Genomic DNA, 15000 nt, shown 5'->3' on the forward strand with positions numbered 1-15000 from the left:
TTCTGGTCGATGTTGTATCTATCGATGTGGTGTGTGTGTGTGTGGGTGGGGGGGGGGGGTAGGAAGATAACAATAATATAATAATAAAATTATAACAATAAAAATGAAAAACTTGAGCATTTTTATAGAGCAATATTCATTAAAGGTGTCAAAGCACTCTACAATGGGTCCCAAGTCAACAGAAACACTTAACATCTAAGACCAGACATGGCGCCTATTAGGCGATATTGCATTTTTTCGGACAGAGACAATGCTGTTTCAGAGCCAGGAACTCATTTTACCGCTAAGTATGGTGGCAGAATGTGAGTAAAAAGCCTCTTCTAAGGACTTAACCATGCGCCGCTAAGGGCAGAAATCGAGTCCTGGGCCTTGCAGCCCGAAGATGATTATCACGGCACAAGAACCCATTGTAGCACGAAAGATTCTAAGTCTCAAGTTAGATAATTGTGATACCAAAGTTGTCGACTATTACATTTTCTGATAATGGACGCATTCTTATCTTAAGACGATTTTATTTATGAAATAGTAACATTCATTTGTAAAAATAAATGTTTCAGGCTTCTTATACTCGTATTTTATAGACTCTCCGATGCATTCGTTTTTGTTGAAAAATTGCTTTGATAATTTCATAATTTTCTGTTTTTTCGTTTGTTTTTTCATTTTTGATTAACTGAAAATGCCATTTGAAATTCACACATGGCAAGTAATATAAGGCTGCAATATGCGCAAAACTAAAAAAAAATTGTACGTATGAAATAAAAATTTGTTTGTAGACCCGGTTAAAAGTAAACAAATCATTGGAAATCACATTATCTGGTTTTAGTTTGATAGGTCTGTCATGTTTTAATGTCGTTATCCATACGAGACATGACGCCTGTTAGACGATATTACATTTTTTTTTCCGACCGAGAGAACGTAGTTAACGGTCAGGCAATCATTTTACATCTGAGTACGATTAGATAATGTGAGTAAAGAGTCCTTCCCAATCGAAAATTAAAAAAAATCAGATCAAAAAGAACAAAACAATTTGTGACTCGTTGTACCGATCAAATGTTATGTCAGGATAAAACCTTATTCCGTAAACTGGAATTTTAAGGTGCGGTGAAATATGAGTAATACAAGATTTCAGTTTTCTTACAGTAAAAGAAACTTCATTCCCCTCGATTAAGCGGGTGAATTTTAACCGTTTCGTTATATTTGAATACTAACATTTTTAATATTGTGCATTTCTTTTTCCCTGATATCATACCAGTTTTGAATCGGAAGATCTCATTGGTTTTTTTTTTTTAATGACAAACTACCTTCTGGTATGCAGCGTGGCTCAGCAATACGCTCTTTGCTTTGTACCCGAAAGGTATCGAATTCGATTACCATATGCGCTGTGGTGCCTTGAGCAAGTCACCCCACCCTAGCTAACTTTGCAGGGTTAAATTTCAGCTGACGCCTGTGTTAATACAGCGTTCCCTTGGGATAGATCCTAATAACAAATTTCCCCATGGGGATGAATAAAGGGAAAACTATTTATTTACTTTAGTGAGAACGTTGAGAGCATACCTGTTCTTCTAAATAATTCCAGAGGCTCCCTGTATTTTCTACTCCCGTAAGGCGTCATCACGGTAAACGCCTTTGACCTTTGTTGTCTGGCACTGACTATTGAACCACAGGTAGACCCTGTTTTTGAGGACGTGGTACTCATGACCTTGGTATTGACTGCTGTGACGGGCCGTGGGTTCATTGAATTGATCTGTCTCTGGTTGTTTGGCAGGCCTGGATTATAAGGAAATAGTTGAAGATTTACACATGGAGTTTTTGGAGCTATTATATTACAAGCAATATCCACTGAACGTGATCAATGCGCTTTACAAGGGGACCAAAGCCAACAGTAACACTTAACATGTTGGACGAGACATGACTTCTGCTAGGCGATATTATAATTTTGATGATAACGGCAAGATACCATTTTACACCTGAGTACGGTGAAAGCCTGTGAATAAAGAGCATTTTCCAAGGACTCGACTATGCGCCGCTCAGAGCGGAGCTCGAGCCATGACCTTCCGATCCAAAGGCAAGTGTCACACCATTAAACCACATAGCCGGACATAATATATTATTCCACCCCTCTCATTGGAAAACCCTATCATCTCTCAATAAATACGTAATGAATAATGCTTTGAACCGGTTGAATAAAAAAAATATTCGACAATTGTAGAATATTTTTGCACATTTTATTGGTGTTGAATTATAGATGTAAAAGACAGATAATTGGCAATCATATAAAATCTTTTCGTGCGCATGAATACAAATACGACTTTTTTTGTTTTGGGTCAAATTGTCATTCAAGCGAAAGGAGAAAGATACAAATTATGATAAATAGAAGTACTAATACCATATAATTTGGTTACAAAATATCTAATAATCTTACGTGGAGGGGTAGAATAAACGTATTCTTTCATTTCTTTATAATTTTAAAAACCATTATATCTTTATCGTGCAATAAGAGATACTCGCAAGGTCATTGTGTTATTGGACATGATAAAAATAACTCGTTTAATAAATACAACGAGATGAAAGAAACGAGTGAAGAGCCTTTTCCAAGAACTCGACTATGCGCCGCTCAGAGCGGATCTCGAAGCCAGGAAAGAGATGAAAGATATTTTACGAGATATTATGTAACATATTTGCCTATTTGTTGTTTTTATTGTCCTTTTACCTAAAACAGCCTTGCAGGTTGTATAAGACCATTTTAAGTGTTAGGCCAATTTTTACTTATTTATAGGTCTGAAAATCCAAATTCTTGTAAGCTCACTGTTATAATGAAAATACTCTCAAACCAATGCAAAATATTGCCCATTACAACAATATTAAAACAACCCCGTCATTGCATCATTGGGTAATCAGGCCTGCAAATATGTGCACATAGTTCCAGATTAATAATGCTTTATAATCAGGATTTTTTAAAAAGATAAAAACGCTCATGGCATGGTGCTGCTACTACTGTGGATTTGCATTATAAATTGCACATTATCTTTTAAAAGAAAACTATGAGAGACGGTGAAACAATGCTATGTATTTCGATTTTTTATGAATAAATTTGTTTTTCTCGTTTAAAACATAAATTTGTAGCTGTATGCTTGTCTCATATTAGCACAAAAAGTAAATGGTATTGTTGATGCTGACAATGACGATAATTAATATGTTGAGGTGAAGAAGGGAGGGTTGAAAATGAAAGATACCAAGCATTGATGACAGTGTCGATGATAAAAATAAACGGATAGAAGGTAAGAGAGATGAATGAATGATAATGACGATGATGATGATGATGATGATGATGATGATGATGATGATGATGATGATGATGATAATGATGATGATGATGATGATGATGTTTGAGTCCAAACCGTTCATGGTCCCAAAAGGTCTGTATGCCTGACGCAACAATCGCTGCTGTTCTTCGTGTTTTAGTTGAAGTGGATCGTCTTTTCTCGTCCCACTGAAAGGTACAAATATCAAAAGCTGGATTGTAGTCTATATTTGGTGGCTTTAAACCAATATTCTGATTATATAATGTATAATTTATGATCAAGCATGTCACACATGAAAAATAAAAGATGATACGGGATGTGAAAGTTTGATGATCACAGGATAAATAGACATCACAATTGTTTGACTCGCCTTCTGGTCCCTTTTTCAGTTGATTTCTGGGTGGGCAGCGCAAAGTTGAATCCTTCGAAATCGTTCTTTATTCACATTCTTACCAACGCGCTCATGTATATATGAATACCTGGACAAAGATAGTCAGGTGTTATAATTTAGTGATACTGATCTCTGGGAATGTGAGTTGAGCGGGCTACAAACTGAACTACTCGGACCATCCCGACGAGTGCCATGTTGATGACGTATTCCTGCACCATGAAGGATGTCACATGTCGCTAGTTCCCAGGTTTGAGAGTTTTTCCCAAGATGAGGTTCATTTAAATATATCGACTAGTTTTCTGGCAAAATTCTAAATGAGTGATAAGAGGAATAAAAATGGGACCGCAAACATCGGGGAAAGATTAAAATCCTAAAAGATGTAGCCCTATATGGTCTAGTGACAGATAAATGAGAGAGAGAGAGAGAGAGAGAGAGAGAGAGAGAGAGAGAGAGAGAGAGAAAGAGAAATAAGAAAACAAAATACATTCTCAAAACCAAATTAGCCTTCATCGACTTTGATGAAAGTCTGGGTTTAAATTGCATTTTCATCTCTGATTTGTCTGGCACTGTGCTTTAAATAGTCTTTTAGTTTTATTTCATTAGAACTAACAATTAAAATACAAAAAGGATCATTCAGAAAATACTGATTAACGTTCAATCTAATATTCAGCCACATCATGGTAGGTGGTCACCAATAAATACCTCCTAGAAGCTTGCGTCCTGGGCATATTAGCCGTCTGAGCTCTTTCAAGTCGTCCTTGCCTCCCAGCACCAGGTGCAGCTTTACTCATACTGGACTTGGTTCTGAGCGAGTCGCTTCCCTGAAGGCTTCCCCTGCCCACAGGCGCCGTACGACTGGCCTTGGGGTCCGCATGATGGTCTCTGTCTGTGGGGCGCGGTGCCTGGGGACCTTTCCTGGTTGGAGGCTGAGTAGGCGTTGAGTTCTCACAGGATTGATCCTTAAGTTGGGAGAGAAAAGTAGAATAGTCAAGTAAGATATTACGACCTGCTAAATACGATGTTTTCCAAAAACGGATATTTTACTTTTGGAATTGTTTTTTTGTGTGATTTATTGTGAATTAGAGTCGCCGAACTTAAATAAACTAAATGATAATATTCTAAGTGGTCGTCTTTGTTCCTCCTTTTCAAAGACATTCGGTTTATAATAAAATAAGTATGAAGCTGAGAATTTCCCGATGTTTTCTAATGTACCTTTTTGTCCACTTTAACATCATGACAACCTCCATCTCCTCCCCATTCTCCTCCTCATCCTCCTCCTCCTCCTATTATTATTCTTATTATTATAACTAGTAGTAGTAGTAGTAGTAGTAGTAGTAGTAGTAGTAGTAGTAGTAGTAGTAGTAGTAGTATTAGTAGTAGTAGTAGTAGTAGTAGTAGTAGCAGCAGCAGCAGCAGTAGTAGTAGTAGTAGTAGTAGTAGTAGTAGTAGTAGTAGTAGTATCAATAATCTTTCTTCTTCTTCTTCTTCTTCTTCTTCTTCTTCTTCTTCTTCTTCTTCTTCTTCTTCTTTTTTTTTTCTTCTTCTTCTTTCTGTTCTCTAAATTAATAGTCCATTACATAGGGCAACTGAATGAATTGAGAAAAGGTGACAATGTAAAAGAAAATATTATCTATTTAATGGGGAAAAAAATACAGAACTCTTATGTACATTAATTGGGTTAATTATTTAAAAAGGCATTCTGATATTTTCGTGGAACGAGTTGAGAAAAATGACATTATGCCAACCAATGCGTCAATCCAAGGTTATGTTGGATTCAACTAATTGAAGAAATTCGAATTTAAAGCCGGTAATACGATCAGAGAGAGAAAGTTTAAGTTTAGTGAAGTTACAGAAACAAAACTCAAACTCTGCAATCTAAAGTCATTTATTTTAAATCAAATCTTATAAATGACAGTTAGAATTTGATTTTCTAAAAACTAAGCCTACCCCGACGTGAAAATTTTATTTGTAGGTCTGATAAACGGACGCAGTTATTTTAATGGAGAATAGTTTGCGTTTGTTTGAGAGTATTTTTGCAAGATCAATGAGACCATCAAAATCTGGGCTATCAGACCCGCAAATAAGTATACGTCGATCTACCCAGTTGAAACTGTATATAATATGAGAATGAAAATCTTCTTACCCTGCCAGATATGCCTCGTCTTGCTGATTTCCTGTCCTCTTGAATTATCCTGATTTGCTCTGGGGAATATTTGAAAAGAAACTAGTTGTTGTCATAAGAATATTAAAGGTGATGATTATCATGGTATTCTTGATAATGATAATACAAGTAATAATGATGAACATGATGATGATGATGATGATGATGATAATAATAATAATAATAATAATAATAATAATAATAATGATGATGATGATGATGATGATGATGATGATGATGATGATGATGATGATGATGATGATGATGATGATGATGAGTATAGTGAAAATAAAAGAATAATGATCAATGTGTTAATTGGAACAGCACCTGTCTGCGTTATAGCAATGCTGAATTGGAGGATAGGGTTTCAACCAACTTGACCACAATTGCAGTTCTGATAACCGAGCTCATTAATGGACATTCTAAAAACATTGTTTTATTGGAAAATATATTATCTTAATTTGAGAGCACTTCCGTTAAACAAATGAGCCCATCCTACAATTTGGGTTATCAGAGCCGAAATTATATTATACACAACGATTTTTATATAAACAAAATCATTGCTGCATTAATATCTGTTTATATTTGTTCGGTGACTAATTGGTTTTAGTTCTATTAATTTTTTTCTGTGAAATGGAAAGTAATGTAATCTATTGTAAATGTTGAGGTGGATTAATATTAGCAAAATAAATTAGCTCATTGAATCTGAAACTGAATCTGAATCCGAATATGAATCTTCCTTTAATGTCCACCTTTACTCATGAACATTTTGACATGAACAATAACATTAAGTTGAACATTCAGTAGTGATCTAGAAGCTATATGACGAAATCTAATTGGGTGCAAATATAATTTCTCGTGGTAAATTGTTCTCATCTTGTGATGGTTCTGGGGTAAAATGAAAATTTTCGGAGGTCTTTGGCGGATGTCAGGGGAATGAAACTGTCCATGTGGGAAGTCCTAGATGTTTGTGTCGGTGTTTTGAGGTCAGAATTAGAAATAGCCATCAGCTATACATCATGTTGTACATCATAAATACTTTACATTTTCAAAACAGACGAGAGGTGAATAGAAAGACTCTTGTCGACGCATTTACTGAAGGATACCTGTCTCAAACAATTTCTCTTTAGAATTTCCACAAAAACGTTCCCAATTCCAGGTTTATAGGTTTGGGTTTTATTTTCACCCTGCATCAATTTTTGTCTTACAACACGTGGAAAACGAATTTTGTGTGCAGATCCACAGCTCATAACGTCATTAGAAAATATTTAGGATATAGTTAGATGTTATACTTCTAAATAAATTATGTTTGTTATTGTGATGACAGTCGTTTCTTCGGCAAAGGCAGTAAGTCAGCAAGTTAGAACGTCATTGACGCTGTCCTGATATACGCCCGACATCAAGAGTGGAATTTGGGAAGATGGCTGTCTTCAACCATCTAGCATTGGCTGCCTCCCAAAAATGGGAAACCCAACAATTTATGACGTCGGGTTTTGTAGGTTACGTTAAGCTAAATTTTAAAGCTTAAATGTGATCTAAATTTCTTTGTTCAGGAGATATTTTAGTATGTTTCGTAAATATAAAAAATAGCTCAATTATCTAATTGTCATTATTTTAATTTTGAATTTAATAATCTTCATCTTGCAGGCATGGGCGTAATACCTGATTACATTATGGGAAACAAATTAATAGTGAACGCCAGGGGTCAACCAAAGATGGTATTTATCATCTTTGGGTCAACTAAGTAAAGCTATTACCTTGGAGGTATTCGTCCCAGGTTGATGCATTGCTGGTTGGTGTTCCTTGACTCGTTTGCTGGCTGTTGTCCATGATGGCCTTGAAAAGACTGACGTCATACATGGGGGCTGAGTAGATCTGAGCCCTTTTAACCTGATGCAACCGGCGGATGGAGCGACGTTCTTCTTCGTATCGTTTGACGCTCTCCTGCAAGGAATAAGCAAATCAGTTAAAGCCATTTCGAGCGAGGTTGGTGAGCGGGTGATTGAGGTACTATTGCAAAACAATCGCCAAAACGTGTGGTGTGCTTGAAATTAGGAATTGCACTCACATAACCATACGCAACACAAGTATGAGTCAGTGTTAGTGTGTTAGTTGGAAATACACCAAAAGGATATTGTAAGAATGGAAGTATACGTTTACTATTTGAAATTAAAATATTTTGTGCCACACTACAACAACAACAACAACAACAACAACAACAACAACTGCTACTACTACTACTACTACTACTACTACTACTACTACTACTACTACTACTACTACTACTACTACTACTACTACTACTACTACTACTACTAATATTATGACTACTACTAACTACTACTATTACCACTACTACTACTACTACTACTACTACTACTACTACTACTACTACTACTACTACGACTATAACTAATTCTAATACTACTATTACTATAACTATTACCATCACCAGGACTGCTACTACTACCACTACGACTATTATTATTATTATTATTATTATTATTATTATTATTATTATTATTATTATTATTATTATTATTATTATTATTATTATTATTATTATTATTATTATTATATTATTATTATTATTATTATTATTATTATTATTATTATTATTATTATTATTATTATTTATTATTATTATTATTATTATTATTATTATTATAATTATTATTATTACTGCTACTACTATCAATAATAATACTACAGATACTTCTACAACTACTGCTATAATAATATTGAGCTTTTATATAGTGCAATATCCACTTAAAGAGCTCAAAGCGCATTACAAGGGGTCCCTGGTCAACAGCAACATTTAACATGTGGGACGAGACATGACGCCTGTTAGGCGACATTACAATTTTTCGGACAAAGACAACGCTGTTAACGGCCAGGTACTCATTTTACACCTGAGTACGGTGAGAGAATGTGAGTAAAGAGTCTTTTCCAAGGACTCAACTATGCGTCGAGCGAGGCTCGAACCCAGGACCTTCCGATCCGAAAGCTAATATTAATTATAATATTAATTAATAATGATAATAAAAATAATAATAAAATGCTGATGATGATAATAACAATAATAATAATAATAATAATAATAATAATAATAATAATAATAATAATAATAATAATAATAATAATAATAATAAAAATGACAACATCAGACTGCAGTGCTACCTGAACACGAGATATGAGTTTACTGGGCCTTGTCTTCTTCCGTCTTGGCATTTCCGTTCCCTGATTGTCACCCTCTAACTCAGAATCATCGTTGTCTGTGTACCCATCATTGCTGCATGAGCAGAGGTAATGATTCAGATAATAACACGTAGAAAGAACATACAATGATATAATACCCTACACGGTGCTTGCTTACAGCTAGTTAAATGAATATACGTTTTAATTTTCACATAAACAACACATATTTTTAATGATAACCTGCACACATTTCAGACTCATATCTTGTAACCTTATCTGTGTCTTGAGGTTTAATTGTAGAATAAACATCCTATTAAAAAGCAATGTTTTATTACTGTTCTCTAGTCTTGAAGTTTAATCGTTAATTTATGGTGGTTAAGATAGAGTCAATATTTGTTTGATCGGTAGTTTATTGGCAAGACGGAGAAAAAAGTAAATATTAAACCTCGAGAATCTTAGAGTTTAGCTTTCTCTGTATTAATGTTACTACATAGTGTGTTATAAAAGGAGTATTCTAGTTTTTGGTATTTGCATTTCTTTAGGGTTTAAAAAAACAACAACCCTATAATACTGTGCGTTTTAACTCGGGAGATAACATAAACATGTCTTGATTAATTCGAGTCATAACGTGGATACCAACTATTTTTATCATTAAAAAGGATCAATAAAGGAGTTATCAAATTAGTCATCCACACATCTGTGCTGTGCATCTTCCAATTATGGGAAAATCCTTGTTATTTTCTCAATATGTCATTTTACTAGGGCTACGGGATACTGTGTCAAATCTTCTCAGAATCCATTCCCTGAAATTGTCTGAAAATTTTCACAGTATTACAGAGATAATGTTTTATGTCACCATAGAGAGATTTTTTATAGGGTATGTGTACGAGTATTTTGATTTATAATCCAAATTACATATTTTTAACATATATTTTGTCAAGAAATTTTGATTCGCAACTTTGTAATACACATTTCATAAGCCAAAGCTGTAAAATGGTGACACAAAGCCTACAATGTTGATAAGAGGGAAGAATATGGAAATTATTCCTTCATTACTTTTTGCGGAAAATTTGCCACAAGATTGTTATACTTTCAAATCAGGACGCAAAAAAAAAACAAACAAAACAAACAGATAAAGTATATTTTGTTTTCACCACAATTGTGTGTTATCATATAGATAATGATGAAACAGATATAAGCCGCCCAAAATTGGTAGTTAATTTTTTTTGTGAAAAGACCCAAAACCGCCCATTAAGTTCATTTGAAGTTTTTTTTTTTAGGTTTTGGATGATGAATTTTGGAACATAATTTCATAACCCAAAGAAGTTGACATTCATAAGCTAGAATGCTCCTTGATAGAAAAGGATTCTGCCAATTGATAACGCAAATTCAATATAGCGCGTGCATTGTTGTAGAATTACAAGAATAGATAACAAAAAGATCGAAATGATCGAAGGACCGAAACATAATATTACAAGACGTAATGTTGAAAAAAAACAACTCAAAGTACAAAGAAGTCAATGGAATTTAAAAACATAAACTTACATTTTCTTTGGCACTTCTCCATTTTCTTGACGAGGTGATGATGATGTATTTTTGTCTGCATGGTTTATTGCAGCTATTTTTCTCTTTGAGAAAAGTCCACCCATATCTTGGTCAGATCTGGGGGTCTTAGCGTCACTACACGAGTCCCGCGGCGTGGTTCTATTTGAATTATCGCTTTTTCTGTCACCTCCACTCTCTTTTGATTCAAAAGAATTAGGCACACTTTCTTTAGACAATTGTTTATTATTTACAGATTTATTAGTAGAATTCTTCGTTGATTTTGAATTTTCTTTGACGATTTCTGTGGGCTGCTTATTTAGCTTGGATTCCTGTTTATTTTGAGGTGGGATTTGTTTTTCTTTCACTGACTTCACAGTTGACCTATTATTTTTGTTGTTTGTTGTGTTGTCAGTCTCCTTGCTCATCGCTTTCCCATTCTCTAAATTTTTGTGTTTACTTTTGCTGATTGAAGACTGTCTATTCCGACTATGAATTACACTGTCAAGCGATTCAACATCTGAGCTATTTCCGTGAGACGTAGAACTATGAGCTCCGTGAGAGGATCTCTCCGAAGTGGGTTCTTCCTCTTCGTCAGTGGATTGGTCTTCCACAGCAGTTTTTATAACTAAGGGAGATGGCTTAGACTTAGAGTCTTTTGTTTTCTTATCATGAGAATGAGAATTTTTGCTATTATCATTGACGCCTGTCTCGGATTTAGGCTTCGGTTTTTCAGACTCGGAGTTGGGGCTTGACTTCAATTTTCCAGGTTGTTCAACTTTTTTAGAAGATTGCGGCCGCGAGCGAGATGGTTCCTTTTCACTAGGCTCGTCCTCTGTCGAATCTCCAACTAAAACACCTGGACGGACTGTGTGAACTTGTGTCGACGCCTCCACGTAAACAGGCTTAGCTTTTTCTGGTGTTTTTTTAGCCTTGTCTTTGCCAGAGTCAGCAGATTTACCCGAGCCCACGACAAGCGCTGTTTTGTTTTCTACTTTGTTTTCTGTTAGAGTATCTGTCTCCTTTTTATCCTCATTTGATTTCTTTTCATCGTTTTCATTCTTAACTGTTTCATCGGGAGTGACATTATTATTGTCCCTCTTCTCACAATCATCGGTCTTTTCATCGTTCTCTTCCTCCTCCTCTTTCTCTTTTCTGTCTTCCTTTACTTTCTTCTTACTGTGGTATTTGTATTTGGTTTGTATTGTGGCAGCGGCGTGATTGGACACTTCTGTACCAGGAACGCCCCCGTGATGACGTAAGATGTCCTTGGCCTCTGAATGACCTTTGATGAGGGCAGCGTCATATGGGGTGTAATACTTGCCCTGAAGTGAAAAAGTAAATGCAATTATTAACTAATAATTTAGAAAACAAGAATCAAAGTTAATTCAAGTCACACACGCCTATTCTCAACAACAACAAAAAAAAGAACAAAAAAAAAAAAAAAAAATTAAAAAATCGAACATTTGAAATGAACAGAATTGGTCAAAATCAGATTTTTAACGAACTGACAATGAATGAATTTGTCAGGATTTGAGCAAAGAATGGAATGTCTTGTTCTTGCTTTCTTGATATCTAACTAAGACCGGGATTAGGCACTGAACATTCCAAACTTAAAGGATTCTTCAGAAAAAAAAACAAGTGAAATTGATGATACAATAGTTTGATATCAAAGAGATAACTAAATAAATGAATATTAGTATTAGAAGTTTGTTTTCTATCTTGCTGAAAATCGTTTACGCCGGACACGTTTTTTTAAAAATTAGAAATTCCATTTAGATGTTTCAACAATATTTACTTGGATTTTTAACATGCTTCCAAAACCACATTGCTACCTAAGTGTTATGTTGTAAATTCACCGGAGAAAACTCCGCTAGTTACTTTAGAATCAGGAAATGATAGTCCGTTTAATTTCCCTTCGCATACTTTGTTTTCTTGACGGACTCAATAAGTTACTCCGTATTGATCCAATGGCAACTTTTCTAAAGTGCCTACCCTTACTTATTATTAACCAGTTAACTGCCGAACTCTGAAAAAACTCGTATTTTTTTTTAAATGGCCAGAAATCTCGTCATTTAAAGTTCCATGTTTGAGAGTTTTTGCCAAGGTGTGGGACATTTAAAATGATCGATATTTGAAGGACGAGTTTTCTGACACGTGTTCAAATACACAAGTTTTCCCGAGTGCGGCATTTAACTGGTTAAACTCCAGTTGTGTTACGGCTACTGGGCGGGAGTCATGAATGTATTTTATTAACCTTCGACACCGAATTTATCTCTCTCTCTCTCTCTCTCTCTCTCTCTCTCTCTCTCATATATATATATATATATATATATATATATATATATATATATATATATATATATACATACATATATATATATATATATATATATATATATATATATATATATATATATATCTTTTCTCTCTCCCTCTCCTTCTCATTCCCCCTTCCTTTCCCTCTCCCTTCCCTTATGTGAGTGCCTTCCTTCCACATATCTATTTCTATCCAATAAAATAAGTTATATTATTCTTTTCGTTGGTTATAACTGCCAGCATACCCAAGTTTCATTGTCTTTCTATTATATGTTTAAACTGAAAGTAGTCCTTCAGAGCCATTAGGCATATGAAGTTGGAGTTTATCCCGGTTTCTATTGTGTGAAACGGAGAATAACAATTGCTTGCTATCTTTTTGGTGGACGCTAGTCTATCGCAGAGTACTTTCCGACAGACCCCGCAACTCAATCACATTATATATTTAGATGAATCCCAAATTTCTAAAGAGTCTCTAAAGAAGTCTCATATTTCAGACTTCTTACAGCAAACGGTCATTTATTTGACACTATCGAATCATGATATGAAATGTTTTTGATCAAACTTTAGATAAATAATTTTGTAATAGCACCACAAAATGCATAACATTGAACATTGCGTCAGATAGTATAGCGGTCATATACCGTTATGTATTATTTGAAGAAAAGTCTGTCATACAGTAAAGTCATAGTCCATACAACGTTGAATATTTGATATCATTGGCGATTGAAATGACGTATGGCGAGTGACTTTCTCTGTCCGACGCAGGTCTAAAATTAGGAGATAATATGTTAGAAATAAAACATGCAAACATAAATGTCAGTCAATCTAAATTGTGGAACTTACTTAGGGCGTGATGTGGTTTTATTTCTTGGCGTTTGACTCTTCAAGGATAGGGGACAAATAACGGTTCTAGTTTGAGCCCAACTTAATTTTGTCTGGCCTTTTTGCCTGACTAGCAGTTATTTTATAATATGATACCGTCAACAGAAGAATAGAATAGACGGACTTTTGTCATCACAGAGTGCGGGCAGCCAACGTCAATGAGGACGACGCTGGGTAGTGAGTGAGCAGTTTTTTGGCACTTGGATGAGTTAGATCTATCTAGAAATTATTATCGTTCCTAACCAAATGATAACAAGAAAGTCTTATAAGTCAACTTAAAGCCAGAGAAACCTGGAACATCTCGAGCTCTATAAAATTAAATGCCAAGAATGAACATGCTCAAAACCACGATGTCCAACTTTATCTGAAGACTTGAATAAATAGGAAACTTGAGTAAATTGTGTCGCCAAAATGAAACAAAACGTATTCTAGCACTGTCTTGATCTGAAAGTCTTTCCTCTCCTAATATGATGTCATATTATAAGTGATCTTATTAGTGTCATCATTTTAAAGGAAATTAAAATGGTTGTTTAAAAACAACAACACAGAGCTGAGTGACGTCAATTTCGTTCTATCTATAGTTTATTTGTAATTTTTAATATGGCGCATGGTTTGAATAATATATGTTTAATTCATGAGAATGAATTTTCCTTTCTTTAAAAGGCGAATTTAATGATATATCATCTTTTTATTATGGCTTTAGAAGATCATTTAAGTTGTGCGAGTGATGCATTTGTATGGTGTCTTGCCTTGTAACAATGTCAAGAAAGATTGAGAGTGCTCCTTGACCAATTAGGTGACAGTGATTGTAAAATAATATCCCTGATAATAATATAAAATAATATAATAATAATAATAATATAATAATAATAATAATAATAATAATAATAATAATAATAATAATAATAATAATAATAATATAATAATAATAATTAATAATAATAATAATAATAATTAATAATAATAATAATAATAATAATTAATAATAATAATAATAATAATAATAATAATCATCATCATAATAATAATAATAATAATAATAATAATAATAATAATAATAATAATAATAATAATAATAATAATAATAATAATAATAATAATAAGCTTGTCAAAAGTCTCAATTGAATTTCTAAAGAAAGCAAATTTGGCGTCAACTCAATTGATATTTGAGAGGTAAAGCTTTATAAGAAAAATGAATAAATTAG

General features: G+C 34.1%; 1 protein-coding gene across 3 annotated transcripts in view; it reads right to left on the minus strand.

Moving 5' to 3' along the window:
- The window catches only part of LOC144968821 (uncharacterized), a 103303-nt gene that overhangs the window by 953 nt on the left and 87350 nt on the right, over nucleotides 1–15000 (minus strand). For all 3 annotated transcript variants that reach the window (XM_078907542.1, XM_078907532.1, XM_078907550.1), the window contains 8 exons: nucleotides 10598–11919; nucleotides 9035–9146; nucleotides 7612–7798; nucleotides 5837–5895; nucleotides 4396–4652; nucleotides 3399–3490; nucleotides 1555–1767; nucleotides 1–18 (listed from right to left, as the gene is read on the minus strand). The exon at nucleotides 1–18 is cut by the window's left edge and continues 953 nt beyond it. In XM_078907542.1, coding sequence (XP_078763668.1) covers nucleotides 1–18; nucleotides 1555–1767; nucleotides 3399–3490; nucleotides 4396–4652; nucleotides 5837–5895; nucleotides 7612–7798; nucleotides 9035–9146; nucleotides 10598–11919 — 2260 coding nt within the window. The remainder of the gene's footprint in view (nucleotides 19–1554; nucleotides 1768–3398; nucleotides 3491–4395; nucleotides 4653–5836; nucleotides 5896–7611; nucleotides 7799–9034; nucleotides 9147–10597; nucleotides 11920–15000) is intronic.

Source organism: Berghia stephanieae, chromosome 1 (genome assembly GCF_034508935.2).
Source record: "Berghia stephanieae isolate SIO BIC M18660-M18661 chromosome 1, UCSD_Bste_1.3, whole genome shotgun sequence".
In the NCBI taxonomy this organism is placed as follows: domain Eukaryota; kingdom Metazoa; phylum Mollusca; class Gastropoda; order Nudibranchia; family Aeolidiidae; genus Berghia; species Berghia stephanieae.